The following is a 26,695-nucleotide window of genomic DNA, read 5'->3' as shown; positions in this document are numbered from 1 at the left end:
CAGAAAGCCAACTTGCTTGGCGCTCCCCGCAGCCCACAGAGTCCAAGAGTCACAATGCTCAGTCTTATTCTCGAAGCCTCTCTTGGATTTGACTTCCTGTTGTCGCCTCCACCTTCTCTAAAGATCTTGTTTTCATTTAACGTATATATGAGCGTGTGCAGCACATGCGCGCAGTGCCCACGAAGGGCAGAAGAGGTGGGGTTACAGGAAGTTATGAGCTGCCCTGTGGGTGCTCCAGAACAGCAAGCCAACTCTCCAGTCCTCTTGCAAACCCAGATCTCCCTGAGGGAAGTGCCCTGGCCCTGGCCCCTCTGGCTCAGGGGGACCTGGGCCTGCTTGCTGCGGCCCCTGACAGATGGGTGAGCTGACCTTCTCTTGCAGGGGCTGACCCCGAGGAGACCATTCTCAACGCATTCAAGGTGTTTGACCCTGAAGGCAAAGGGTCGCTGAAGGCTGACTAGTGAGTGGCTTTTGAGGGAGAGGGATCCCCCCTTTCCACCCTGACATATGTCACCATTACCTGCTCTCTCCTCTCCTACAGTGTGCGGGAGATGCTGACCACACAAGCAGAGAGATTCTCCAAAGAGGAGGTACAGGGTCCCCAGGGTCCCCACCGCCCAGCCCCCTTCACAGGAGCTCTGTCTCACTCGGGTGTACATCACCCGAGAGAACCACCCCCTCATCACTCATGGGACTTTAGACTTTAACCTCACTGTGCCTCAGTCTCCCCATCTGTCAAGATGGGATGAGGACAGAATCCTCCGCCACACGCCACGGGGCTCCGTGGTGTTCACAGTGCACAGTACCATCACGGGGCCAGGGCACAATGTCTTTTGGTGGTTACAAGTTCGAGCCAGCCAGGCCTCAGGACACAGGCCTGCCATCCCAGCTACCAGAGAAGCTGAGACAGGAGGATTGCAGGTTTCAGGCCTGCGCAGGCTACAGAGCTCAAGGCCAACCTGGGCAACTTGGTGAGACCTGCCACAAAATAAAAGACTGACAAGACAGGGGCCGTAGCTCAGAGTTAGAGCACTGGCCTGGTTCGATCTTCAGCACTGAAAGATAGAGAAGAGTCGGGGTGGGGTGGGTGGAGGGACCAATAGTAACCATTCAAACCGTGTGTGTGTGTGGGGGGGGGGTGCCTTTTAAGACAGGGTCTCAGCTGGGCAGCAGTGGCGCACGCCTTTAATCCCAGCACTCGGGAGGCAGAGGCAGGTGGATCTCTGTGAGTTTGAGGCCAGCCTGGTCTACAGAGCGAGATCCAGGACAGCCAGGACTACACAGAGAAACCCTGTCTCAAAAAACAAACAAACAAACAAACAAAAAGACAGGGTCTCACTGCACAGCCCTGGCTGGCCTGGAACTTGCTGCTTAATCCAGGTGACTTTAAATTCCCAGTCCTCTTGTCTCTGCCCCCCTGTACTGGGATCACAGGCACCATTATGCCTGCTTCATCCAATACTTTTTTTTTTTTTTTTTGGTTTTTCGAGACAGGGTTTCTCTGTGTAGCTTTGCACCTTTCCTGGAACTCACTCGGTAGACCAGGCTGGCCTCGAACTCACAGAGATCCGCCTGGCTCTGCCTCCCGAGTGCTGGGATTAAAGGCATGCGCCACCACCACCACCAGGCCCAATACTTTTTAAACAGGGAGACTGCATGTAAAATAACCCACCTTGATTTCTGGTTTCCCTCCAAGAATAGGACCTCACTGGTCACGGTGACCACCACTGGTCTTTGGCCTGCATTCAGCCGCAGTCCCCACCAGGCCCTCTCATACCCGAGCCTGACCTGCCTAGCTCCCTGTGCAGCTGGATCTCTCATTTTCTCCTGCAGGGTGTCTGGGGTGTCTAGGGGACCTTGTGGGGGTCACCCTGGGGAATAGAGGCAGGGATGGTCATGACCCAGGAGCAATGGGGACAGAGACGCTGAGCCAGGACAGTAGCCTGGCCTGAGTGCCCCGGAAGCTGGACTTTCTAGACCTGTAGACTGCCTCTCCTGCCTCAGTCCTGGTGACAGATGTCACAGGGAAGGCCTGGCTTGTGGAATGGAATGGGGGGTGTGGGGGGTCCTTCAGGTCTCTCCTGGGATCTGAGGCGCTCTCTGCCCCTTGCCGCTCTCCTAGTCTCTGTAACCCACTGTTCTTGCTCTCAGATCGACCAGATGTTCGCAGCCTTTCCCCCAGATGTCACGGGCAATCTAGATTACAAGAACTTAGTCCACATCATCACCCACGGGGAAGAGAAGGACTGAGTGAGCCCTGAGCCACGGCTTCAGGTGACCTACAGCCTGCTCTCCGGCCCGGGAGCCCCTGCCGCCCCAGCCTGCTGGGGCACGCCATCCCAAGGCCGTGTGCAAATAAACACTAAGTTTTGGATCTAGTCATGGTGGCTGTCGGCTCATTGGGGCCTGTGTAGCCAAACTCACCAAGTATTTGGGTTTGTGTGAAGGCTGCAGGATTCTCGCTTCGGAAAACCAATGACTTTTGCCTCGTGCGGCAAAATCCCAGCACTCGGGAGGCAGAGGTAGGCAGAGCTCTGAGTTCAAGGCCAGCCTGGTCTACGGATCGAGTTCCAGGATGGCCAAGGGCTACACAGAGACACCCTGTCTCAAGAAAAGAAGAAGAAAAAGAAAAACCATCAAGTTCCAAAAGCTCAGAAGTCCACGGGCTTCAGAAGCAGCTGCATCCAGGAGTGGCCAGTGCTAGCTCTCTCTCTTCTCTCTGCCCCGAGGCGGCCTTCCCTTAGCTCTGTTTCCGTTCTGGAGCCCAGCCCTTAAAGGTGGTGGGGGGTGGGGGGGAAGGGGGGGGTAAGGCACAGCATGGGCATGGTGGTGCACACCTTTCATCCCAGCACTCAGGAGGCAGGGGTAGGAGGATCTCTGTGAGTTCCAGACTTAGACTGGTTTAAATAGTGAGTTCCAGGCTAGCCTGGGCTACATAGTGAGATCCTATCTCAAAAACCAAACAAACTGGTGGCAGTCTCTGGCTCCCCTGACCGGGGCCTTTACCTACCCCTAGAGCTGAGTCCCATGGATGAACTAAGAAATGGGAAGCCAACTTCAAGAGAATCACTGGGACCCAAACATGGTGACATCCAAGGCTAGCCTGGGTTTACACAGCAAAGCCCTGCCTGAGAGAGAAGGAACCTGCACCCCCATACCCAGGGTCAGATCCAGCCTTGCAATCGATGAGGTCCCCATGGGCCCCTTGCAGGAAGCTGGGATTCAAAAGGTGGGTCCCCCAAACTCTGCACTATCCATACCCCACCTGTGGCCTCAGGGACACCCATTCTTCCAGAAGCAAGGAGACTAGGACCCCGGATTTTGAGCTCCATCCTTCTCACCCCCACCCCACCGCAAAGCTGGTTTTCCAGTCTTCAGAGTTCCCCAGCATAGCACAGGCAAAGGCCCTGGGGCTCAGGAAGCAAACATTTATTCTCTCTGGGTGTGGACCACAGCCACCTGCAGCTCAGCCTACCACCTTCTTCTTGGCCCTGAGTTCATCCGCCTTCTCCAACAGAGCGTCCTGCAGGTCCTTGCCACGGTCCTTCTGAAGGTAGTTCTCCAAGACCAGCTGCCGGAGGCTACTGTGGTCCAGGGGATGTTCCACTGCACCCGGGACAGAGACTGTGAGGAACTGGGAGGTGATGTCTAGCTCACTTCCTTCCCGGGGACAGTGCCACTCCACCAGGCTGGGGCTGGGCATGGGGCAGAAAGCCCTTAAGAGCGCCAAGCAGAGATGTGCCCTCAGGGAATTCCCAAGCAAAGAGTGGGGGACCCCACTGGTTTAATAGCAAGGACAAAGCTGGATGGCAATCTATTTGACTGCCAAGCTATTGCTACCCAGAGGGACATTTGTTTTCGTGGCTGCATAGTACTCCATTGTGTGCTTGTTAAGTTCTGACTAACTTAATGATGCATGTGCACATGCATGTGTGTGTGTGTGTGTGTGTGTGTGTTGTGTATGAGTGTGTATGTGTGTGAGTATGTGTATGTGTGTATATGTGTGTGAGTATGTGTATGGGTGTGTGTATAAGTGTATGAATGTATATGTGAGTATGTGTATGAGTATGTGTATGTGTGTGCATGAGTGTGTGCGTATGAGCGTGTATGAATGAGTTGTGTTTATGAGTTTATTTTATGAGTGTGAATGTGAATGAGTGTATGCAAGTAGGTGTGTGTGAGTATGTGCATATGACTGTGTGTGAATCTGTGGTTATGAGTGTTATGAGTGTGAGTGTGTATTTATGAGTGTGTGTGTGTGTGTGTGTGTGTGTGTGTGTGTGTGCAGGGTCCTTTGCTTGTTTCTGGTTTAGGGCTGCAGGGAATAAGTTTGTACTTCCACTCAACCACTGTTTTCCATAAGGATCTATTCCCGTCTGCGTTTTCAAACAAGTGGCGCAGGGTGATGGTCCCTCACACAGGGTGGTGATCGCTCACACAGGGTGATGGTCCCTCACACAGGGTGATGATCGCTCACACAGGGTGGTGATCGCTCACACAGGGTGATGGTCCCTCACACAAGGTGATGTCGCTCACACAGGGTGATGGTCCCTCACACAAGGTGATGTCGCTCACACAGGGTGATGGTCTCTCACACAGAGTGATGTCACTCAATGAAGTAATGAGGGAAACTGAGGCTTGGCCCACAGACCCTGTAGGGACTCAGGCTCCTTAAGGCACTCTTGGCCTGCCTGGGTGGCATTGAGCAAGAACTCACCCTCTTCAAGTTTGTCACTGAAGGATTCTAACCCAAAGACGGGGGGCATGACCTTTGTGGGCTCAGGGGCCTTGAGGAGGGCAGAGCCGCCCCAGAAGGGGTTGACGAAGGGCTGTGGGACATCGACATCGGGCCCCTCCGCCTCCTGCAGGCGCCGGAAGGACTCCAGAATCAGCAGGTCGTTGGTCTTCTTCTCTATGATGGCTGGAAGACAAGAGGGTCAAGGTCACGGCTGCAAGCCTGGTGTCCGCTATTCTAATAGAGGGGGGATGGGAGCTTATGCTCTAGATGTTCACTTTTGCCCGGCCACTGGCTGAGACATTCTGAGCTCATTGGACACAGAAATCTCACTCTTTTTTTCCCCCTCGAGACAGGGTTTCTCTGTGTAATTTTGATGCCTATCCTGGATCTCACTCTGTAGACCAGGCTGGCCTCGAACTCACAGAGATCCGCCTGGCTCTGCCTCCCGAGTGCTGGGATTAAAGGCGTGCGCCACCACCGCCTGGCACGAAATCTCTCTTTTAACACACACAGGCAGAGCTGCTCATGGGAGCATACAGCAGGTCGAAGGCATTCAAAGCACCATGAGTGACAGTTTCTCGGAAAGCATGGTCCAAAAAGGGCTCCCTCAGTGTTGACAGTGAGGAGGTCAAAAACCAGCGTTCCACTATAAGTTAAAAGCGAGGGTAGCTTGATCTTCAGGCCTTCGTTTATGCCGTTCCTTCTGCCTGGGATACCTGATGTGGGTGCTGGGATTCAAACTCAGGTCCTCTGCAAGAGCAGTACCTGCTCTTAACCACTGAGCCTCTCTCCAGCCCCTGTGTGTTAAATGTTAATAGTGGGTACCATTCATGCCAAGCTGCCATCATCTGGGTTTCCATGTCCCCTCTACACCCTGAACTTGGAGCCAGACCTGGACATGCATAAGGCAGTCAGCAAGCGTTCACTACACACTGGGCCCCACGCGGAATCTTCGTTTCCTTTATCCTTATCCTTTTTTCTTGCCTTATTGCCTTGGCAAGGATTACTAAACAGCACTAAATAAGCTCAATGGGAGCTCCACCCTTGCCTACTTCCTAATCTTAGAGAAAAAACATGAGGCTCAAATATGAAGCGTGTGTGTGTGTGTATGAATGTGCATGCATGCGTGCATTGTATAGGTGCATAATTGTGCATGCTCATGCATGTGCATGCATGTATGTGCATCTATGTGTGTATGTTTGCATGCGCGTGCACACATGTGTACATGGTGTTTGTATGCGTTTGAATGTGTCTTTGTGCATGTGTGTACGTGTGTCTGTGTGCATAGTGTTTGTATGGGTGCCTGTGTGTGTGCACGCACATGCATGTGTATGTGTATACATCCATGTATACAGGTGTGTGTGAGCATGTATGTGTATAGTGTTTGTGTACATGTGTAAGAAAACTCCCTTTTAGTTTCAGTTTTTCTCATTAAGGGCATTGGATTTCACTAAACCCCTCTCCTGTGTCAACTGAGATCATCACCCACTATCCCATATTTAAACCTCCCAATAACCCAATGAGGTAGCTCCTGAGCTTACCCTCAGTTTGGAGGGGAAAGAACCTGAGCACAGAGAGGGTCAGGAACGTGGCCAAAGCCACACAGCTAGAAAGTGAAGAATCGGGATTCGAACCCAGGCAGGCTGCAGCATAGCTGTGCTCAAAAACCAACCCAAGAAAGAGCTCTTGTACCTGGTCATAGAGCATGCTGGAAAAGAGTTCCTAAGAGCCGGGTGGGCCCCAGCTTGGCTCACCGAAGTACTGCTGGAGGTTGATGTCCGTGATCTTCCCGGTCTCACCCAGCTTCCCCAGGATCTCCGTGGCGTCACAGTTAATCTTCTTAAACAGCTTTTCCACCGAGGTCTTGAGGTATTCCAGGGTCTTACTCATCTCCTTGTATTTGTTCTCATAAACATCCGCCTCCTCCGTGGTCTTCCTCAGTTTCTCCTGGGGGTAGACAGAAACCAGGCCCGGCGTGAGGCTGGGGTCTCTCTGTGGAGGTGACTGGTGGACCCTACACAGGTTTGCAAACCCCAGAGGGGGTATTCGATCAAAGAAATGAGCTTCCTGTCAGCGGCAAACAAAATTAAGAAAAAACGACCGCTGAGGGTGTGGCTCGGTGGGTAGAGCACTTGCCTAAACCCAGTGTGGTGTGCGCGCCTCTAACTCTTGCTCTCTGGAGGTGGGGGCAGGAGGATTGGGAGTCCAGGGTTATCCTTGTCTACATAGAGAGTTTGAGGCCAGCCTGGGGTACATGAGACTCTGTCTCAAAAAAATAAGTGATTGCAGGCGGGGCAGTGGTGGTCCCCAGCCTAGCCCTCTGCTTGGGGCCTCCTCGAATCCCAGACTCTTCCCTGGGGTTGGGACTAGCAGTGCCTTTATTGGGGTCTCCTCTTCCTGGCCCTGTATTTACTGTTTCCTATCTTCATAGAGTGGTGGTGGTAGCCTGGTAGGAGGTGGGTGGGGGGGTATGGGGGTGTGGGGGGGTGGGTCGGAACCCTCCCCACCCCTCCTCCCTCTTCACCATCTCCTCTTTACCCAGGAGCCCAGGTTAGGCACTCAGAGCAATAACTTTTTTTTTTGTTGTTGTTTTTTTGTTTTTTTTGGGACAGGGTTTCTCTGTGTAGTTTTGGTGCCTGTCCTGGATCTCACTCTGTAGACCAGGCTGGCCTCGAACTCACAGAGATCCGCCTGCCTCTACCTCCCGAGTGCTGGGATTAAAGCCCGAACTACAACAGCTCCCAAGACCCCCTGGCTCAGCCACGGCGCCTCTTCCTTGGCCTAAGCTTTGCTGCCCCCGGTGGCAGGTCCGAGAATAGCACCACCAGCCTGGTCTGGATACAAAGAAGAGCCCTTGCCTCAGCCTACCGAGCATGGGTATCACAGGCGTGCACGCCACACCCAGCCAGCCAGGCGGGATTACATCTTTCCAATGTTTGTGACTCAGTCTCCCAATACCTTCATGAGAGAACCTGTTGACTCCGGAGGGGTCAGTGTGACCAGCTACGAGCCCCATAAACAACCCAGGTTCCCTGCCTCAGCCAGTGTGGCCTTCTTACCCCACCCCACCTTCTTCCTGCCTGAAGCGTCCATGGGATGGCTGGGTCCGTGGCTGCTGTAATGCAACCACCAGGCATCCTTGGGATGGAAAACACGCACCAAGGAGAGCCTGGGTGGCAGATGACATCACAAAGACGCCTACTGTCCCATCCTGGAGGTGCCCATTTTCAGCTTATTTAACAAAAAAAAAAAATAAACTTCTAGCTTTCTCAGGCTCCCAGGGCATCATCAGGGGAAGGGGACTAGAGCGCGCCTTCCATCCTAGAACTGGGGAGGCAGAGGCAGGAGGATCTCTGTGAGTTTGAGGCCAACCCTGTCTACATAATTAATTCCAGACACCCCCCCCCCAGGGCTACATAGTGAGACCCTGTGCCAAAACAAAACAACACCACCCCACACCCCACTATGACCTCTGCCAGCCTGTTTCCTCACCTGAGAAATGGAAAGAGCCTGAGTGACACCTGCTTCCCAGGGTGGTGAAGGGCGGGGCCGGAAGAGCACACGGGTGGTCTCTACTGACTAGTCCAGGAAGCATTTGCATGTGGGGTGTGGGCTGTGGCTCAGTGGCAGAGTGGGGAACTAGGGTGCAGGAGGCCCTGGGTTTGATTCCCAGCACAGAGAGGAAGCGGGTGGGGGGGGGGATGTAGGAGGTTGGCGTGTGGCCATTATTACTGTGGAAAACGGTGGAGCTGGGCCAAGGAGTCATCAGAAGGAGAAACTGAGGCAGAGATGTGTCAGGATCGAATTGCAGCCCCAGGGCCTGGGTTCGACCCCCCCTGGAAAGGGACTGGTCTTCACAATAAACAGACCTTAGGGACAAGTGGTGTCAGGACAGGCCACCTGGCAGACAACGGACAGGTGACGACAGACAGGTACGGGAAGCTCCCCCACCCCTCCCTCCGCACCCAGCTCACCTCCATCTGTCTCAGGACGCTCCGGGTGCCCTCGTGAGAGGATTGCTGCTGGGACCGAAGGTTGATGATGTCATCCTGCGCGGGACAGAAGGGGACCAGTGAGGAAAAGACATCAGCTGCTCTTCCCACTGCATCTAACCCTACTCCAGTGTTGGGTAAACCCATCAGGGAGCCTCCCCCTGCCCCCTCCTACTCCGCAGGAATCCTCTCTGAGAATCATCTACAACTATCTAGAGCAGCGGTCCTCAACCTTCCTAACCCTGCGACCCTTTAATACAGTTCCTCATGCTGTGGTGACCCCCCCCCACCAACCATAAAATGATTTTCATTGCTACTTTATAACTATAATTTTGCAGGGTAATGAATCGTAATGTAAGTATCTGTGTTTTCTGGTGGTCTCAGGTTGGCCCACAGGTTTAGAACCATCTAGAGCAGAGTAATCAACACACTCCTTCACGTTCTACTTGTATTAATTCCGTAGTCACCAGCCACACGTGGGCACTTGAAACATGGCTCCCACCCTTGGGCGTCTGGAGTTTCTGTTGTACCACACTATAAAGAATTTAAACAGCCATGAGCAACTGGTGGCTTCTTCTCTGGACCCAGCAGCTTAGCCCAGGGTCCTTCAGACCCTCACCAGAATCTGAATCCCTCACTCAGATGGCCAGACTCCCTCCAAGTTCCAGGTCGGGAGCCAGGCGAGTGACCCAGCCTTTCTGACCAGTCCCTAGTGCAGTGTGTCCAAGCCTTTGACACAAAAGTCCCCATCCCCATGTCTCATCTCAAGAAATAATGGAAGAGGCTAGGCAGTGGTGGCACATGCCTTTAATCCCAGCAATCGGGAGGGAGAACCAGGCGGATCTTTGTGGGTTCGAGGCCAACCTGGTCTACAGAGTGAGTTCCAGGACAGGCTCCAAAAAAAAGGGGGGAAAGGGGGACTGGAGAGATGACTCAGAGGTTAAGAGCATTGGCTGCTCTTCCAAAAGTCCTGAGTTCAATTCCCAGCAGCCACATGGTGGCTCACAGCCATCTATAATAAGATCTGGTGCCCTCTTCCGGCCTGCAGGCAGAATACTGTATACATAATAAATAATTAAGAAAGAAAAGAAAGCAAAGAAACAATGGAAGGAACAGTGGAAATAATGGAAGATTCTGGCCACTCCAGTGAGGAGACAAACGTACTGAGTGGTTGAGAAATCAACCACTAATCGTAAATTCAAAGGGTGTGGGGGAGAGGGTGGCCCACGCATACAAATGGCTAAATGCCGATTATCAGCCCATTTACAGAGGCATGGATGTGTCCTAGACACCTGCGAGTTGGGATGCAGTATTTCCCCAACAGATACTTGAGCTCTAAATCAGAGTTCCAAAGCAAACAGAGCAAAGAGCCTGGAGCCTACAGGGCTGGTCCCAACATCACAGGACAAACTGGGAAACTGAGGCCAACAGAGGGAAAGTCCACCTTACCCAAAGCCCTCAAAGGTCCAGGGTGTGGTGGACATTTCCAGTCTAGCCAGAGGCCAGCCACACAGCAAGCCTCACATCCATCTGCATCCGCACCCCACAGGGACTAGTAAGGCGCTCCCTCCCAGAACAGCCTGGACCACAAAGACCTTCCTGCCATAACGCAGACAGCCACCAGAGGGCAGTGACAACGCACTCACGGTCCACAGTGGCCTGCACACATTGCCACCTTGTGTCAGATTTGATGTCCCCAGAGAAACTAGAAATTGGGGGGGGGGGGGGGGTATGTAGAATGCTCTGCTTTTCTGTTTCTTTGTTTTGTTTTGTTTTTTCCAGACAGGGTTTCTCTGTGTTGTTTTGGTGCCTGTCCTGGAACTCACTCTGTAGACCAGGCTGGACTCAAACTCACAGAGATCCACTTGGCTCTGCCTCCTGAGTGGTGGGATTAAAGGTGTGCGCCACCACTGCCTGGCTGAATGCTCTGCTTTTTAAATGTTGACAGTTACTGGACAAATATTTTTGTAAAATAATTTGTTTTTATTTTGTGCACATTCATTTTTTTGCCTGCATGTGTCTGTGTGAAGGTGTCAGGTCCCCTGAAATAGGAGTTACAGGTAGTTGTGAGCTGCCATGTGGGTGCTAGGAATTGAACCTAGGTCCTCTAGAAGAGAAGCCAGTGCTCTTAACCACTGAGCCATCTCTCCAGCCCTACTGAAACTTTTTTTTTTCCCAGAGCTGAGGCCCAAACCCAGGGCCTTGGGTTTGTTAGGCAAACGCTCTATCACTGAGCTAAATCCCCAACCCCCGCCTACTAAACAAATCTTAACAGGAGATCAGAGAGAATGGACCTGTGACCTGGTCCCTAGGAAGGGGTGAAGCTGGATGTATACAACGAGGGGGGGATTAAAAAGAAAACCCAAATCCTAGTTTAAGTAGAGATGCTCCCTGGCGACTTATTATGCCTGAAAGCTCAGCAATCACCAAGCTGAGGCAGAAGGACTGCTGTGAGTTCCGGGCCAGCCTGGGCTACTGAGTGAAGCCTTGTCTCAAAAAACACGAAGCAGGCCGGGCGGTGGTGGCACACGCCTTTAATCCCAGCACTCAGGAGGCAGAGGCAGGCGGATCTCTGTGAGTTCGAGGCCAGCCTGGGCTACCAAGTGAGTTCCAGGAAAGGCACAAAGCTACACAGAGAAACCCTGTCTCGAAAAACCAAAAAAAAAAAAAAACACGAAGCAAAGCAATGTGGCAGGATCCAGGGTCGTCTAAAGAGCTACTAAGCTCCTCCCTGTGGCTTACAGACGTATTTAAGGCAATGGACCCCAAGGAAAAGCTGAAGCCTGGAGCTCCAGGGAGACTAGCCTCCTGAAGGGCTAGGGGCTGGCTCTGTGGGTAAAGCACTTTGCTATGCAACCGCGAGGCCCTGAGTTTGAGTCCCAACAACCCACAGGAAGTCGGCTGTGGGGACGTACATTGGTGACCTCGGCTCTCCTGTGGTTGAGATTGGGTTGGAGTCAGCAGAACCCCTGGAAAGTGACTGGCCAGTTGCCGTCAATCAAGGGGAAAGGCAAGGGCCTGGTATCCAGTCCTCAACATACCCCACAAGTGGGAAATTGCCCCATAAACATGACAGGGCCTCAGAGGGAGGTATACCGAATCCCCCCAGGTGACAGCGGGTCAGGGTCAGGCCTGGGGAACATCCTCAGAGGGGGAGGGGTCAGGACACAGTCAGAGGGAACCGTTGGAGGAGGGTGTGTGTGATACAACTAGGAGCAGCTGGGGGCACTGGGGGTCATCACTGGTTCTGAGCCACAAAGACAGCTGTCAGCCAGGTTCCGAATGGGCTGGCATGTGGCATTAAGTGGTATGGACTCTGTTTTGGGCACGTGTTTGTGTCCAGAAGCCCTATGTGTTGCTCAGAGTGAGGAGGCCCATGAGCCAGGTGTGAGGCATTATGGGTTTCCATAAAGGCAGAAGGTTCTTTTCCTTCAGGCCTTGTCAGAGGGGACTATGCTGATGAGCACTGGTCCTGTCCAAGATAAGCATTAACTATTTCCCTTCCACTCTGAAGCCACAGGCGGCAGGGCCTGAGTTCAGTCCCAGAACCCATGTAAAAAATCTGGTCATCATGGCATGCACTTGTAACCCCAGCATGGGAAATGGGGAGACAGGAGGGTCCCTGGGGCTCAATGTCTAGACAGCATAGCTCAATTGTTGAGCTCCAAACCTTAGTGACAGATTTTTGTCTCAGAGGACAAGGTAGAGGAATGGGGCTCATAGCTCAGAGGTTAGGAACACTGGCTGCTCTTGTGGAAACCAGGGTTCGATTCCCAGCACCCACAGGGCAGCTCCCAACCATCTGTAACTCCAGTTCCAGGACATCTGATGCCCTCTTCTGGCCTCTGTGGGCACTGCACGCACATGGTGTACAGACACACACATAGGCAAACCCTCCATACCCATAAAATAAAACACACTTTTCAAGTGCCTTCCTAGCTCACAGCCCAGTGTGGACGGCACCTGCCGCAGTGGCCACTGTCACGATCGGGGTGGGGACCCGAACTCACTGTCATTATCAGGGCCCACGGACATTGTCTGCAGAGCAGGTGGACGTGTCGGGGAAGGCTGTTTGGGACAGGCAGGCCCCGGTCCTCCCAGGTCCTGCTAGCCACGCACCTGGATCCTCTGGGTCCTCTTGTGCATGGTCTCCATGTCGTTGTTGAGCTCGGTGACGTAGGTGAAGCGGGCAAAGTTCTTTTCCTCCTTGGCCAGGAAGTCCTTGGTGAGCTGGTTCAGGTCCCCGTTCTCCGCCAGCTTCAGCAGCCGCAGATGCGCCACCTCGTAGCTCTCGAAGCTTTCGCCCTTGCTTTTCTTCCCGGGTTTCTTGACCTTGGCCACTGGAGAGGGGCGGGGCGGGGGTGGGGGTGAGAGGAGAGACCACAGGGGGTGTGGAGAGGGACACGGGCTCCCCGTTCTCATCACTGTCTTGGGGAGTGGGGCGAGAGTTTGCCAGGAGAGGAGGCATTTTTGCTTGTGACCCACATCAGAAATATCTAAAGAGGGGCTGGGAAAGCTGGCGACGTATCTGCTGCACAAACTCGAGGACCTGAGTTCAATCCCCAGAACAGGTTAAAAAAAAAAAAAAAAAAAAAGCTGAGTGTGGGGCTGGAGAGATGGCTCAGTGATGAAGAGCACTGGTTGATCTTCCAGAGGTCCTGAGTTCAATTCCCAGCAACCACATGGTGGCTCATAACCATCTGTAATGAGATCTGGTGCCCTCTTCTGGCATACCAGAGTACATGCAGACAGAGCACTCATACACAAAAAAATACATAAATAAATAACATTTAGCCGGGCAGTGGTGGCGCACGCCTTTTATCCCAGCACTCGGGAGGCGGATCTCTGTGAGTTCCAGGCCAACCTGGTCTACAAAGTGAGTTCCAGGAAGGATGCAAAACTACAGAGAGAAACCCTGTCTCGAAAAACAAAAACAAACAAACAAACAAAAAGCTGAGTGTCATGTGTGCCTGTAATCCCAGCCTGGGGAGGTGGAGACAGGAGGATTCCCTGGGGCTCGGTGGCCAGCCAGTATAGCTGAACCAGGTTCACTGAGAGACACTGACTCAAAAGACAAGGTGTGGCTGGAGAGATGGCTCAGCAGTTATGAGCACCGCCTGCTCTGGAGGACCCAAGTTCAAGGTCCAGCCCATCTTGGGGCTCACAACTACTTATGACTCCAGTTCTAGGGGATCTGACAACCTTTCCCGTCCTCAGCCAGCACCCCCACACAGGTGGCATACACTTACAGACACAAAAATAAAGCGTTTTTTTGAGACAAGGTCCAAGGCCACACTGATCAACAAAGGTGTCAGGACCTGTGTTCGATTCCCCAGAACCCATGTTAAAAATGTGAAGAGGCCAGAATGGCCTCAAACTCCGCCTGCCTCTGCCTCCCAAGTGCTGGGATTAAAAACATGCACCACCATGCCCAGATGAGAAAAATAATCATTTAAAAATAAAATGGTAGCTGGGCGGTGGTGGCGCACGCCTTTAATCCCAGCACACGAGAGGCAGAGCCAGGCGGATCTTTGTGAGTTCGAGGCCAGTCTGGTCTACAAAGCGAGTTCCAGGAAAGGCGAAAAGCTACACAGAGAAACCCTGTCTCGAAAAACCAAAAAAAAAAAAAATAAATAAATAAATAAATAAATAAAAAATAAAAGCACTACCAAGTGCCCGGTGTGTAGTCAGTCCTCACTGCAGCTAAGAAATAAGCATCTCTCAGAAGTGTAGCCCCAGGACGGCGTGGCACAAACTTACCCTAAACGTGTGTTCATCGCGAACCTGAGGTTTACGTTTAACCAGGTGTGCTGTGTTTTTACTGGCTATGGCTGGCAGCAGTGAGACGGGGAGGGAGGGTGGGGGAGGGGAGACTGTGGCTCCTACCTCCCTTCTTCTTGGCCTGCTCCTCGAATTCGGTGCGGTCGTTGAGTTTGACAAGCAGGAAGGACTTGAGTTTGGTCTCATGAGCGTACAGGCGCTCCAGCTCACGGATCTCCAGGTTGTACTGAGAGATGTCTTTCTGCTGGCGGTCCTTCATGGCAGCCATCCGGGCCATGGCTTCCACCCTGTGGAGAGACGGCAGATGGGGTTTAGTGTCCAGAGGACTACATGCCTGCCCAGTGGCCCCGGGTTTCTTCGAGGTTCTTGGCAATTTTTTGTTTTGTTTTGTTTTGTTTTGTTCGAGACAGGGTTTCTCTGTGTAGCTTTGCACCTATCCTGGAACTCGCTCTGTAGACCAGGCTGGCCTCGAACTCATGGAGATCTGCCTGGCTCTGCCTCCCGAGTGCTGGGATTAAAGGCGTGAGCCACCACCACCCAGCTCTTTGCAATTTTTTTTTTTTTCTGGCGGTGGGGACCAAATTCAGGACTCCATCAGATCTGTCAGTCTAGTCCACCCCAGGAAATAACTTTCCTGTCACCACTAACACAGTCACCACCACTAGCACCACCTTCCTAACCAATATCAACACCAACATCATCACTACCACCACCATTATCATCACCGCCATCATCACCACCATCCTCAATACCATGTCATCACCATCATCACCATCATCTTCATCACCACCACCATCCTCATCACCACCACCATCATCCTCATCACCACCATCATCACCATCCTCATTACCACATCATCACCATCATCATCACCACCATCATCTTATCACCATCACCATCACCTTCACCACCATCATCATCATCATCATCACCACATCACCACCATCCTCATCATCACATCATCACCATCATCATCACCCCCAACATCATCACCACCATCATCCTCATCACCACCATCATCACCATCATCTTCATCCCCAACATCATCACCCCATCATCCTCATCACCACCGTCATCACGACTTATCCCTTCCATGCATGGATTAGTTTCTGCTCCCTACCACCTACATAGATCCTACAACAAAGCAGAAGTGATGGAGGGAGGAGTCATCCCCAGACATGCCTGACTCTAAGGCCTCTTCTCTCCACAGCCTCACTCTGTGCCAGGAAAGACTTAGATGGATAAAGACCTCTGCCCCAGACCAGGACCAGGGACCATGTAGGGGACAGAGAGCTGGAGTCCCAGCCCCCCCCACCATCTGCACTGTCCTGCACGGGCTCCTGTTTGTTCTGAGAAAAGAGGAGACACTAATTCCTCATGCCGTGGGGAGGAAGACGGAAGAACCAAGGTACATGGCACCCTACTGGGTACGTGGTCAGTGTCCAGGGTTGCTGCTGCTGTGAGTTATGGTCCAGGCATTTAAGAGGAGCAAACGGGTACTGAGTTGGGAGCTGGGCCTTCCCAAGCACCTCTGCTCATAGGCCTGGGCAGACTGCTCGATGGCCACATTCATGGTCTTCTTCTGTGTTTGCAGACGCCGCTGAAGCTGCTGGTAGACATGGTCATAGGCGGCCTTCTCAAAGAGGAGATCCTCAATGTCCTTCCGGAGCTGGGCATTGGAGGTCAGCATCTTGTCAAAGTGGACAGTGACCTGTGGGGAGGTTGTGCTTCAAACAGGGTCTCACACCCAGACGGGATGGTCCTGGGAGGATGTCGGGGCCCTGTTGCTGCCCACTGAGTGCCAGCAGCACACAGTTCCAGGCCAGCGAGGGCTACAGTGTGAAACTGTCCCCTGCAAAACACTCAATCAAACAAATAAAAGTATCCAGGTTTGCTTTTCTGCTGCTTTTATACAACACTGACCAAAACCAATTTAGAAGGAGAGTTTATCTTGCTTACAACTCACGCAGTTCATCAATTGATCAAGGCCAAGACAGGAACCAGCTGGAGGCAGGAACTAAAGCAGCAGCCGTGGAGGAAGCTGCTTACTGGCTTGCACCTCACGGCTTGCTCCACCTGCTTCTCTGTACAGCCTAGGCCCACCTTCCCACCGTTCACTAGGGGCTGAGTCCTCCTACATCTATTAGCAATCAAGAAAATGCCCCTCAGGCTTGCCCACAGGCCAATCTGATGGAGGCAATTCCTGAGTAACTTAACTCCCTCTTCCCAGGAGTGTCAAGTTGACATCTGAAGCCAACTGTGACAACTTTAACAGGACCAGTAAGATGGCTCAGCAGGGAAAGTGGCAGCAGCCTTGCCACCGAACCCAGTGACCCGAGTTTGATGCCTGGACCCACTCGGTAGAAACGGAACTGACTCCTGCAGACTGTCCTCTGACCTCTCCTGCACTCCCACATGCATACGTTCAATTTTAAAGCCAGCGGCATGCAGCTTTTGCCTGTATTCTTTCCCTTTTAGTAAATTAACGCTTTCGCTTGGGAGGGGGTTGTTTGGAGGGGATGTGAAATTCTTCCATGGATGTTGGGGGGTGAGCAACCAGAGAAAAAGATTGCCAATAGTAAATGATTTGAAGAGGTTTTCCAAGTGTTTCTGAGAAGCCTTGGGTTTCTGAAAGACCCAAACTGAGGCAAGGGGAGCCAGGCAATCTGGACTTAGAATTTAAGGAGGCACTTGCAGCCAGGTATCCACCCTGCTTTCTACAAATCCAAAGGTGAGTGAGAGCCTCCTTAAATTTTACACCATGTGCTCTGTGCGTCTCTTTCTCTAGTCCCAGTCATGGGTTTCTGTAGAGTTTTTTTTTTTTAATTCTAAAAGATTTACTGTATTATATGTGTTTGTGTGAGTACTTGCATGTATGTGTATACACACCCTGAGTGCAGGTACCTGAGAAGGCCAGAAGAGGGCACCAGAGTTACAAGTAGTTGTGAACTAGGAAACCAACCTGGGTCCTCTTCTGAGCCCAGGTGTGGTGGCGCACACCTTTAATCCCAGCACTCGGGAGGCAGAGGCAGGTGGATCTCTGTGAGTTCCAGGACAGCAGAGGCTTTTTGAGACCCTGCCTCAAAAAATAAGTAAGTAAACAAATAAATAAATATAAATTAGAGGGCAGGGGGCTGGAGAGACAGATGGCTCTGAAGTTAATGACTGCTCTTCCCAAGGACTAGGGTTCAATTCTCAGCACCCATATGGCAGCTCACAACTGTCTGTAACTGCATTTCCAGGGTACCCGACACCCTCACACAGACATATACACAGGCAAAACAAACACTAGTCAATGCGCATAAAATAAGAATCAGTAAGTTATTTTAAAAATAAATAATTTGTAGCACCTGGATAAAGCCTTACTTAGGGGCCTTACTTCCAGCTCTGTACTTTGCAGCTGGGTTAGGGTGACATTCCCAACTCCATCACAAGCCACTATGGAACTGGAGGACACTTACAGTAAATGTCACTGTACACTGTGACCAGTCAGAAAACATGTGCTGTGGATGACTGATTGATAAATAAAGTGCTGATTGGCCAGTAGCCAGGCAGGAAGTATAGGCAGGACAAGGAGATAGAAGAATTCGGGGAAGTGGAAGGCTGAGGCAGAGAGACACTGCCAGCCACAGCGGTAAGACACCGGTAAGCCACGAGCCACGTGGCAAGGTACAGATTTATAGAAATGGGTTAATTTAAGATATAAGAACTAGATAGCAAGAAGCCTGCCACAGCCATACAGTTTATAAGTAACATAAGCTTCTGAGTGATTATTTTATAAGTGGGCTGTGGGACTGCAGGGGCTTGGCAGGACCCGGAGAGAAACTCTCCAGCTACAAACATGACCTTCCCCATGATGAAGTTCATGTGCCTAATGCTGCATAAGGGACAACAGTGACAGCAGGCCTGAGCTGCCTGCCAGGGGAGGGGTGCATCTAGATCTGCCTGGTGGCCTTGGGGACATGGTAGGGCCTGAGGTAAGGGATGGGTGAGTGGGTGTTCCAGTGGGTGGGTGTTCCAGTGGGTGGGGTGTACTCTCAGTCCACCCTCTGTCAAGCATCAAGCAAGTGTGTGTGTGTTTCACTGACAGCTCAGTGGTCTCGCTTCATCCCTGGAAGGATAGAGGAGTGGGGGTGGGGAAGAGGGTAGGGTTGGGGGTGGGGTGAGGGTGGAGATGAGGGTGGGGGTGAGGGTGGGGATGAGGGTAGGGGTGAGGGTGGAGATGAGGGTAGGGGTGTGAGTGGGGATGAGGGTAGGGGTGAGGGTGGAGATGAGGGTAGGGGTGTGAGTGGGGATGAGGGTAGGGGTGAGGGTGGAGATGAGGGTGGGGGTGAGGGTGGGGATGAGGGTAGGGGTGAGGGTGGAGATGAGGGTAGGGGTGTGAGTGGGGATGAGGGTAGGGGTGAGGGTGGGGGTGAGGGTGGGGGTGAGGGTGGGGGTGAGGGTGGGGATGAGGGTAGATGTTGTAGAATATTATTTTAAGGTGTATTACTTTTGCTTATGTTACACTTGTTTAACTCTATGAAGCTGTGTTACCGTACCTGTCTAAAACACCTGACTGAACTGAACAGCCAATAGCAAGGCAGGAGAAAAGATAGGAGGGGCTGGCAGGCAGAGAGAATATATAGAAGGAGAAATCTGGGAGAAGAGAGAGATCTAGACGCCAGAGAAGGAGGAGGATGCAAGGGGCCAACCACCCAGCCATAAGCCAGCCACAGAGTAAGAGTAAGATTTACAAAAGTAAGTGAATGGGGAAAAGCCCTGAGACAAAAGGTTGACAAGATAATTTAAAGTCAAGGAAAGCTTGCAAGAAACAAGCCAAGCTAAGGCCAGACATTTATAATTAAGTATAAGCTTCCGTATGTGATTTATTTGGGAGCTAGGTGATGGGCCCCCCAAAAGAGAAAAAACAACCACAGGTAGGGGTGAGGGTGGGGCGTGAGGGTGGGGTGGGGTGAGGGTGGAGATGAGGGTAGGGGTGAGGGTGGGGATGAGGGTAGGAGTGGGGTGCTGAGGCTTCAGAGAACAGCTCCCATCTACCAGGTTCAGTCGGGTCTCCAGAATATGGATCTGTTTCTGCAGCTTCCGGGGATTATTGGCCTCTTGTGTCTTCAGGAAGATTTGTCTCTGATTGGAGATCTTCCTCTCCATCTGAACAATCTGAAAGAGAGATGGGGGGTGGGGAGTACTGAGCTGCAGGGTGGGGAGCACCGAGCTGAGCTGCATCGGCATCCATCCACCCCGCTGGGCACAGATTGCCCCCTCCACGGGGGAATGATCTAAAGCAAAATTTAGATTGACTCTCGTCCTGTAAACAGAGCTCTGACTTGGCTCCTGACTCAATTTATTCTCACCCATCCAGGGTTAAAAAAAAAAAAAAAAAAAAAAGACCCGTGGCTCTGAGTGTGAATTTTCCTACTAGTGAACAAAAAAACTTCCCCATCTCTCCAGCCCCGACAGCCCTGGTTTCTAGAGGGAACAGCATTGGCCTCAGTGGTGGTGAAACGTGGTTGTCAACCCAGTTAGACTAAGAAGTTACTAGAGCGTGGGAGCAGAATACCTCCAGCTGCTTTGATGACACCATTGTGACTTCCCAGTGGCCATCTGGACATTCCCTACTTGTGCAGTTTCTCTGCTTATGAATAGAACTGGGGGCTCTTACAGAAGTGACCAGGCATGGCGTCACTGTACACATCATGGGAAGACTGTCCTTGGATGGATCTGGAACTTTCCCAAGAGTCAGTCCCCACTTTGGAAATCAGGCCATCAGACACAAGAAGCCCACACAGCTCAGCAGCACCCACTAAATCCTTGACTGCCTTCCACATGTGTGCAGTCTCTGAGCATGTCAGTCACACCAAAGGCTGCGAACTACAGCCCTTTGGAAATTGGCCCACGGCTTACTGCTACAAATAAAGATTTATTGGAAAAGCCAATCATTTCTGTATCGCCTGTGGCCACTGCCTTGGTGCTACACAGCTCGAGTTTAGTTTCCATAGAGGCGCTGTGGCTCGGAAAACCCAAATATGGCTGTGAGGTCTTTTACAGAAAGACTTCACGGGGCTGTTTTAGATATGGATGGCCCAAAGTGCAAAATGCATTTGAATTTAGTGTCATTTGCTACTTTATAGTCTTGCTCAGGCACCATATTGGTTTAAAGTGAATAAATAAAGGACCAGAGACATAGTTCAGTGATGAAGGGCTTGGCTCCCATACACAAGGTCCTAGATTCCAACCTCAGGGGTAGCAGAGGACTTAAAGTTGGTTCCTAGAGACATCACTTGTCTCAATAACTCAGCTATAGGGGATCCAACACCACCTTCCAGACTCCATGGGCACTGCTTTTCCATGCACATACACACACATACACTCAGACGTATACATATAATTAAAAACAAAATAAAATCTTACCAAAAAAACCAAGAGTAAAGGTGGCTGGGTATGACGGCTCACACCTTTAATCCCAACACTTAGGAGGCAGAGACAGGTGGATCTCTGACTTCAAGGCCAGCTTGGTCTACAGAGTGACTTTAGGCTAGCCAGGGCTACAAATATATGCCTCAAAAATAAATACAAATTGATTGAAAAGTTACATACTTCCAAACATACACAATAGCTCAGAGTAAGTTCCCTTTCTTATGAGGAAGGATTGGGATGCAACAAGACCTGGCCACCACCACCATCCAGGAGGCTTGCCCTAGTGATGGGTGGTGTTGACTATTTTAAGCCAATAGATCATTCTCAGAATGACATGTGCATCCCATGGCCCACATGAGACCTGCTAGAAGGCTTTGCTCCTGCCATAGCACCTAGCAGTGTCCCAGAGAGAAGCTGTCCATCATCTCAGTGTCAGGACAAAAAGATAAACAGATTGGTGCATAGCATGAAGGAAGGAGAAACTAGCATTATGCGCAGCCAATGGTGATCTTTGTTACAGCACCAGAACCTTGCCCGTGCTGGTGGATGCTGAGGATGCTGGGGCTGCTTCTGAGCCTTGAGATGGCAGGGGACATGAAGAGTCAATGGAGCTGAGCTCCCCCCGTGCTACGGTCCACTCTGCCTACGGCATCATGGGTGTGCTGTCCCTGGCCCCTTCTGCTGAGTCTCCCAGGGAAGCCTCACCTTGTCATCCAGCTCTCCCAACAGAACCTTCATGGAGGTGATAAGTGCCTCATAGTCCCCCTTGGTCTGCAGCAGGAAGCGCAGCTCCATGAAGTTTTTCTGGTTCAGGTCCAGGTTCTTCGGAGACTTCATGAGGCTCAGAAGCAGGGTGGTCTCTGCCTGCTCAGCTTTCAGATTCTCGATTTCCTTACTGAGGGGAGGCAGCTCGGACTTAACCCAGCAGCCCCTAAACCACCTTCGCAGAACCCACAGGGTGCCCCACCCCAAAAGGAGTCTGGGGGTTGGCCTGGGCCCCAGTGAGAGGAGAAAGCTTTATGGCTGGGGGCTTTGGTCCAGACCTGGAACCCCATGTCTCTGACCCCTGTCCTTCCCATCTCACATGCTCCACCTCCCTGAGGGGTGCATGCGTCTCAGGGGAAGGCTGCCCCGGTGCCTGTCAAAACCCTTCACGGAGTGGCTTGGGGAGATGGCTCGGTTGGTAAAAATGTTTCCTGTGTAAGCATGAGGGCCTGAGGTCCATCCAGCACCCATGCAAAGAGTCAGGTGTTGGAAGTGGAGACAGGAGGACCCCTGGGCTAGCTGTCCCTCCAGTCTCTCCCAGTCAGCGAGCTCAGAGCCAATGAGAGACACTGTCTCAAAAAAACAAGATGGGGCCCAGTATGATGGCATATGCCTCTAATCCCAGCACTCCGGAGGCAGAGGCAGGTGGATCTCTGAGTTCAAGACCAGCCTGGTCTCCAGAGCGAGTTCCAGGACAGCCAGAGCTATACAAGGAAACCCTGTCTGGAATTAAAAAAAAAAAAAAAAAAAAAAAGGCAGCTTCAGTGGGCCATGGTCCAAGGATGAAAGTGATGGGACAATGGGACACTCTACAAAGACAATAACAAGATAAATGCCCTGTCCCTGCACTGTCCCCAGTGAGCCCTTGACCCACTTCTGGTGTGCACCAAGACCCAAACAATTTTAATTAACGCACTACCATTTCAGAGGCCATGGGTGACTAGTGAATCTAATAGCTGGTCTTCAAGGTTACTGGGACTTTCCTCCCTCCTCAGCTCCCTCATGGAGGGGACCTTGTTTAAGTGGAAGGAAAATGTGCCCAGCTGAGTCGGGCACAGAGGAGAGTGAGTACGGGGAAAGGCAGCTGGCTGGTGGGCAGGGCTGGGGCTGGATAAAGGGAGCCAGTGCCCTAAAGTGTAAGGCGGCTCTCACAGTCAGAGCATATCCATGCTTTCCTTGTACAATGTATTTATCTTGAGACAGAGTCTTACTCTGTAGCCCTCGCTGGCCTAGAACTCTCTACTTAGAGCAGGCTGGCTTCCAAAATACAGAGATCCACTGCATCTGCCCCCCAAGTGTTGGGATTAAAGGTGTGCACCGCCATGCACGGATATTTATTTATTCTGTCGTTTTTATATATATGGGAGTGGGCATAGGGGGGTTGTCTACAGAGGTGGGAAGAGATGGACGTAGCCCTTGGAGCTGGAGTTACAGGAGGTGGTGAGACAGACGTGGGGCTGAGAACCGAATTCAGTTCCTCTGCAAGAGCAGCAAATGCTCTTAACTGGTGAGCCGATTCTCCAGCCTTTACCTTGTCTTTCTTTTCTCAACATGTATTTATGTGTGCACGATGTATGAACATGTGCGTGGGTGTCAGCATGCCACACTGCAGTATGCAGGTCAGAAAACAACGTGGGAGTCAGTTCTCTACCTCTAACCTCGTGGGTCTCTGGGATCTAATTCAGGCCGTTTGGGGCCAAGCTGAGCCATCTCCCTAGCCTGAGACATTTCGTCTGGTTCTATAGAAGGAGCACTTTTCCAACAGATGGCGGTAAAGTGCTCTGGAAAAAAAAAAAAAAAAAGACTTCCTTTAAAAATTGACTGGGATGTCCTCTAGGGACCAGCCTCGCCGGAGTAAACGGATCCACGGGAAATGAAAGATCCCCTCTCCGCTCCCCTCCTCTGAACTCCAAGGATCCAGACAGCGAGGATGGATGGAGGCCGGCTTCTGCCTTTGTAGAAAGGGTCTCATCACCCTAATTCCAAAAAGCTGGGCCCTGCAGTGGCCGCCTGGGAACATCCCTGGCGACACCTGCCGGAGGATGGCCACGCCCACGAGGCATCCTCCGGCCCCGCCCCGTCCGTCCCTGCCGCAGCTGGTTAGAGAGGAGTAGACACCTGAACCCATCAGGTTCCCCCGTGCTGGGACTGGGATGGACGGATGAGGGTGTGTCTGCAAGGCCCTGGCTGGGGCAGAGGGGACAAGGGGTATCCGCTGGAAGGACGGGGCCTGGCTGAGGGCCACCTGTCCCCCGGGGCCTCCGAGACCCCTGGATCAGCCTGCTCACTGGGTGCTCTGGATCCTATGAAGCTCTTGAGCGCAGGCTAAAAGGTCCCCAGCTGGGTTCGGGGTGCCCCCTGCCCTCAGCTGTGCCCCAGGCCCGCCCCGGGGACACCCCTCTTACTACTGGTTGGCGATCATGCGCTGGTTGCGGAAGTTGAAGGACTTTCTGCTCTCCACCATCTTGCGGAACTGCTGCCTCAGTTTCCTTAGCTCCGCCTCGGCCAGCTGTTCTTTGGCCTTCTCGGAGAGTTCCGGAAGGACTACAGAGACCTTCCTCCTGTGTTTCTTCACCTGGGCGCGGTGGAGAGCGAGGGGGCCCAGGTGACCAGAGAAGCCCTCAAGGTGCCTCCCGGGAGAAGGGGGAAGCCCACCCCAGGGTGATGTCATCTGCTGGTCTGTCACAGGGGAGACCCGCCCAGGGCTGCCAAGTGACAGTCGAACTTCCCTTGTGGAAGTGCCTTGCTGAGTTAGTTGAGAAGGTGTTCTTTAGGGTCCCCGGTTCAAATCCCACTCTGCTGTGAGCCTGAGAAAGTCACGGACTGTCCCTGAGTGTCTTAGCCTCCCGTCTATAAAGTTGGTGCCCAGAAGATGGTGTGTTGGGGTAGGATGAGAGGGTACACGAAGGGACAGTGAGTGACCGGCAGTCATCACCTACCATTGGCATTGGGACGGATCTGAGCTTCCTTTCTGCTTAGACACTGGGTCCTGGAGGTCACAGCCTGCAAGCCCACCTCTCTCTCCTGTCTCTCTCTGTCTCTTGGCAATGTCCTGCCCAGAGTGAAAAGAGGAAAAAAGGAAGTGGACCGCCCCGCTGGCAGTGAGGACCCATGGGCCTCTCCCCCTTCCTACGGTCCCCTCTTCCGCCCACAGCTTGGCATACAAAGGGGACATGGCAGATGGTGCTGGATGTGACAAGAGCCCCTCCCCCCAGAGCCAAGCGTGCCTGGAACATCTTCCTCTCCCAGTTTATTATTAGGACCCGGGCAGATGGCTCCAGCCTGTCACCCGGCTCCCCACATCTCTGAAGGAAAGGGGCGCAAAGGCCTCAGATGGTGAGCACCCTGATGGAGCTTTTTGGGGTTTTGATTTCGTGACAAAAGTCTCTGATAGCCCAGGCTGGCCTCAAAGTCAATATGAATCCAAGGATGACCTTGAACTCCTGATCTTCCTGCCTCCACCTCCCAAGTGCTGGGACTTCAGGCGTGTGCCATCACACCCAATTTATGTGGTGCTGGATATTAAACCCAGTACTTTATGCATGCTGGGTAAGAATCAAGCTAATGTGCCAAGGTAAACCATAGACGCCAAAGCCTCTGGACTTAGCCAGACCGGAAGATGCCTCTGGGTCATGTCCAATCACCCCACCTTTCATGAAAGCAATCTTAAGTGACTTTTCTGGGGCTTGTAAGCCACCAAGAGTTCTGGCAGTGCAAATGTGCAAATCGATTTGGCATGCAAACAGCCCCTACTGTGTGCTTAATATCATGGGGGAACTGAGCGGTGAGTCATCCAACAAGATGTGGCGTTTGAGTTCTGAGGGATGACTAGGAACTCACCAAGCTGAGCCGAATAGAACAGGGGGGAACTCTGGGCAGAGAGGAGGCCTGGGTGAAGGCTGAGAAGCAAGGAAAATGTAGCTCCCAAGGCATCCAGGAGCTTGTGTGGGCGGATGTTTTAAAGATGTCATAGGGGGCTATGGGGATGACTGAAGTTTGGTAAATCATACCGAAGGGAAAATAATGCTAGAAGATTCTTACAGACAGTGAGGAGGTCGTGACAATGGGGCCGTGTCTTGACAGATTCTGGAGCCTTCCCAAACACAGCTCGAATGAATGGCTTCACCCAGGCCTCCTTGAGTGCCTCCCATTTCATTAGCCCCCATTACCATCTTTACCATCTCCCACTTCACAGCCGGGGCAGGAAGCCCACGCTTCCTTCCTGCTTTTAAACGATAAGGTGGGTTCTGCAGGGATCCTCCTGGGGGAGGGATACGGTTTATTTTAAAACAAGAATAAAGCCTGGCATGGTGGTGTTGGCCCGCCATGCCAGCACTTGGGAGGTGGAGGCAAGGAGGATCAGATGTCAAGGTCATCTCTGGCTGTGGCAGGAGTTCGAGGCCGGTCTGTGATATATGAGACCCTGCCTCGAGCAAACGAATGGGGGAATAAATGGCAAATAAATATGAGGACGCTTGGGAGGACATAGCTCTTGGGGTCTGGGGAGCGTCTGTGGCAGCGGTGGCCGCCCCAGGCTCGTGGCAGCCCCCAGCCTCCGCTCTTTCCCAGCAGGGGGCGCTGTGTGCGCCCGAACTTACCACCCTCGGCTCCCGCGACTCCGGGTAGACTGAGGCACGCGAGCGTTTGGACTCAGCCAAGCTCCGCACCCCCGCGTTCTCCGCCCTGGAACACGCGCCTTTGTGACAGCGGCGACCCGCGTTCTCTGTGGACAGCCGAGACCGCAGGACCCACGGGGAACCCGCAGCTTGCCGGAAGGGGCTGGGCAACGCACTCCAGGGCCACCCTCCGCTGCCCCCCTGTCAAACCAGCCGTGCCCAGGGGTCACGCGGTCCATCAAGCCAGCTCCCGTCCCCTCCCCTGGGCCACTCTCTCTTGTCCCCCTCGCTTCTTCACTGAAGGCCTCCTTTCTGTAACACAGTGACCTACGTAGACTTGTTTTCAGAGTTTAGTTTAATTTATTTACCTGTCTGGAGATTGACCC

At 52.5% G+C, this 26,695-nt stretch overlaps 2 protein-coding genes across 2 annotated transcripts; one reads left to right on the top strand and one right to left on the bottom strand.

Annotated features, from left to right (window-relative positions):
* Positions 1 to 374: 374 nt before the first annotated feature.
* Positions 375 to 2,378, top strand: LOC131902153 (myosin regulatory light chain 2, ventricular/cardiac muscle isoform; the record flags this gene model as incomplete). Its single annotated transcript, XM_059253181.1, has 3 exons — positions 375 to 460; positions 542 to 590; positions 2,152 to 2,378. Coding segments are annotated over 3 exons (234 nt in total), but the record flags the coding sequence as incomplete, so codon positions are not given.
* A 1,036-nt stretch (positions 2,379 to 3,414) lies between these two features.
* On the bottom strand, positions 3,415 to 26,386 carry Ccdc63 (coiled-coil domain containing 63). The gene is made up of 12 exons (XM_059253180.1): positions 26,292 to 26,386; positions 24,633 to 24,745; positions 24,099 to 24,268; positions 21,634 to 21,823; positions 19,552 to 19,671; positions 16,041 to 16,222; positions 14,617 to 14,798; positions 12,850 to 13,070; positions 8,713 to 8,787; positions 6,493 to 6,685; positions 4,718 to 4,921; positions 3,415 to 3,606 (listed from the first exon to the last, which is right to left on the bottom strand). Exons 2-12 carry the CDS (start codon positions 24,639 to 24,641, stop codon positions 3,467 to 3,469), a joined length of 1,686 nt encoding a protein of 561 aa, XP_059109163.1. The 5' UTR covers positions 24,642 to 24,745; positions 26,292 to 26,386; the 3' UTR covers positions 3,415 to 3,466.
* Positions 26,387 to 26,695: the final 309 nt, after the last annotated feature.

The sequence above is a fragment of the Peromyscus eremicus genome, unplaced genomic scaffold (assembly GCF_949786415.1).
Source record: "Peromyscus eremicus unplaced genomic scaffold, PerEre_H2_v1 PerEre#2#unplaced_3318, whole genome shotgun sequence".
Lineage (NCBI taxonomy): Eukaryota > Metazoa > Chordata > Mammalia > Rodentia > Cricetidae > Peromyscus > Peromyscus eremicus.
Note: the sequence above shows the minus strand (reverse complement) of the source record. Positions and strands in the feature narration are given on the sequence as shown.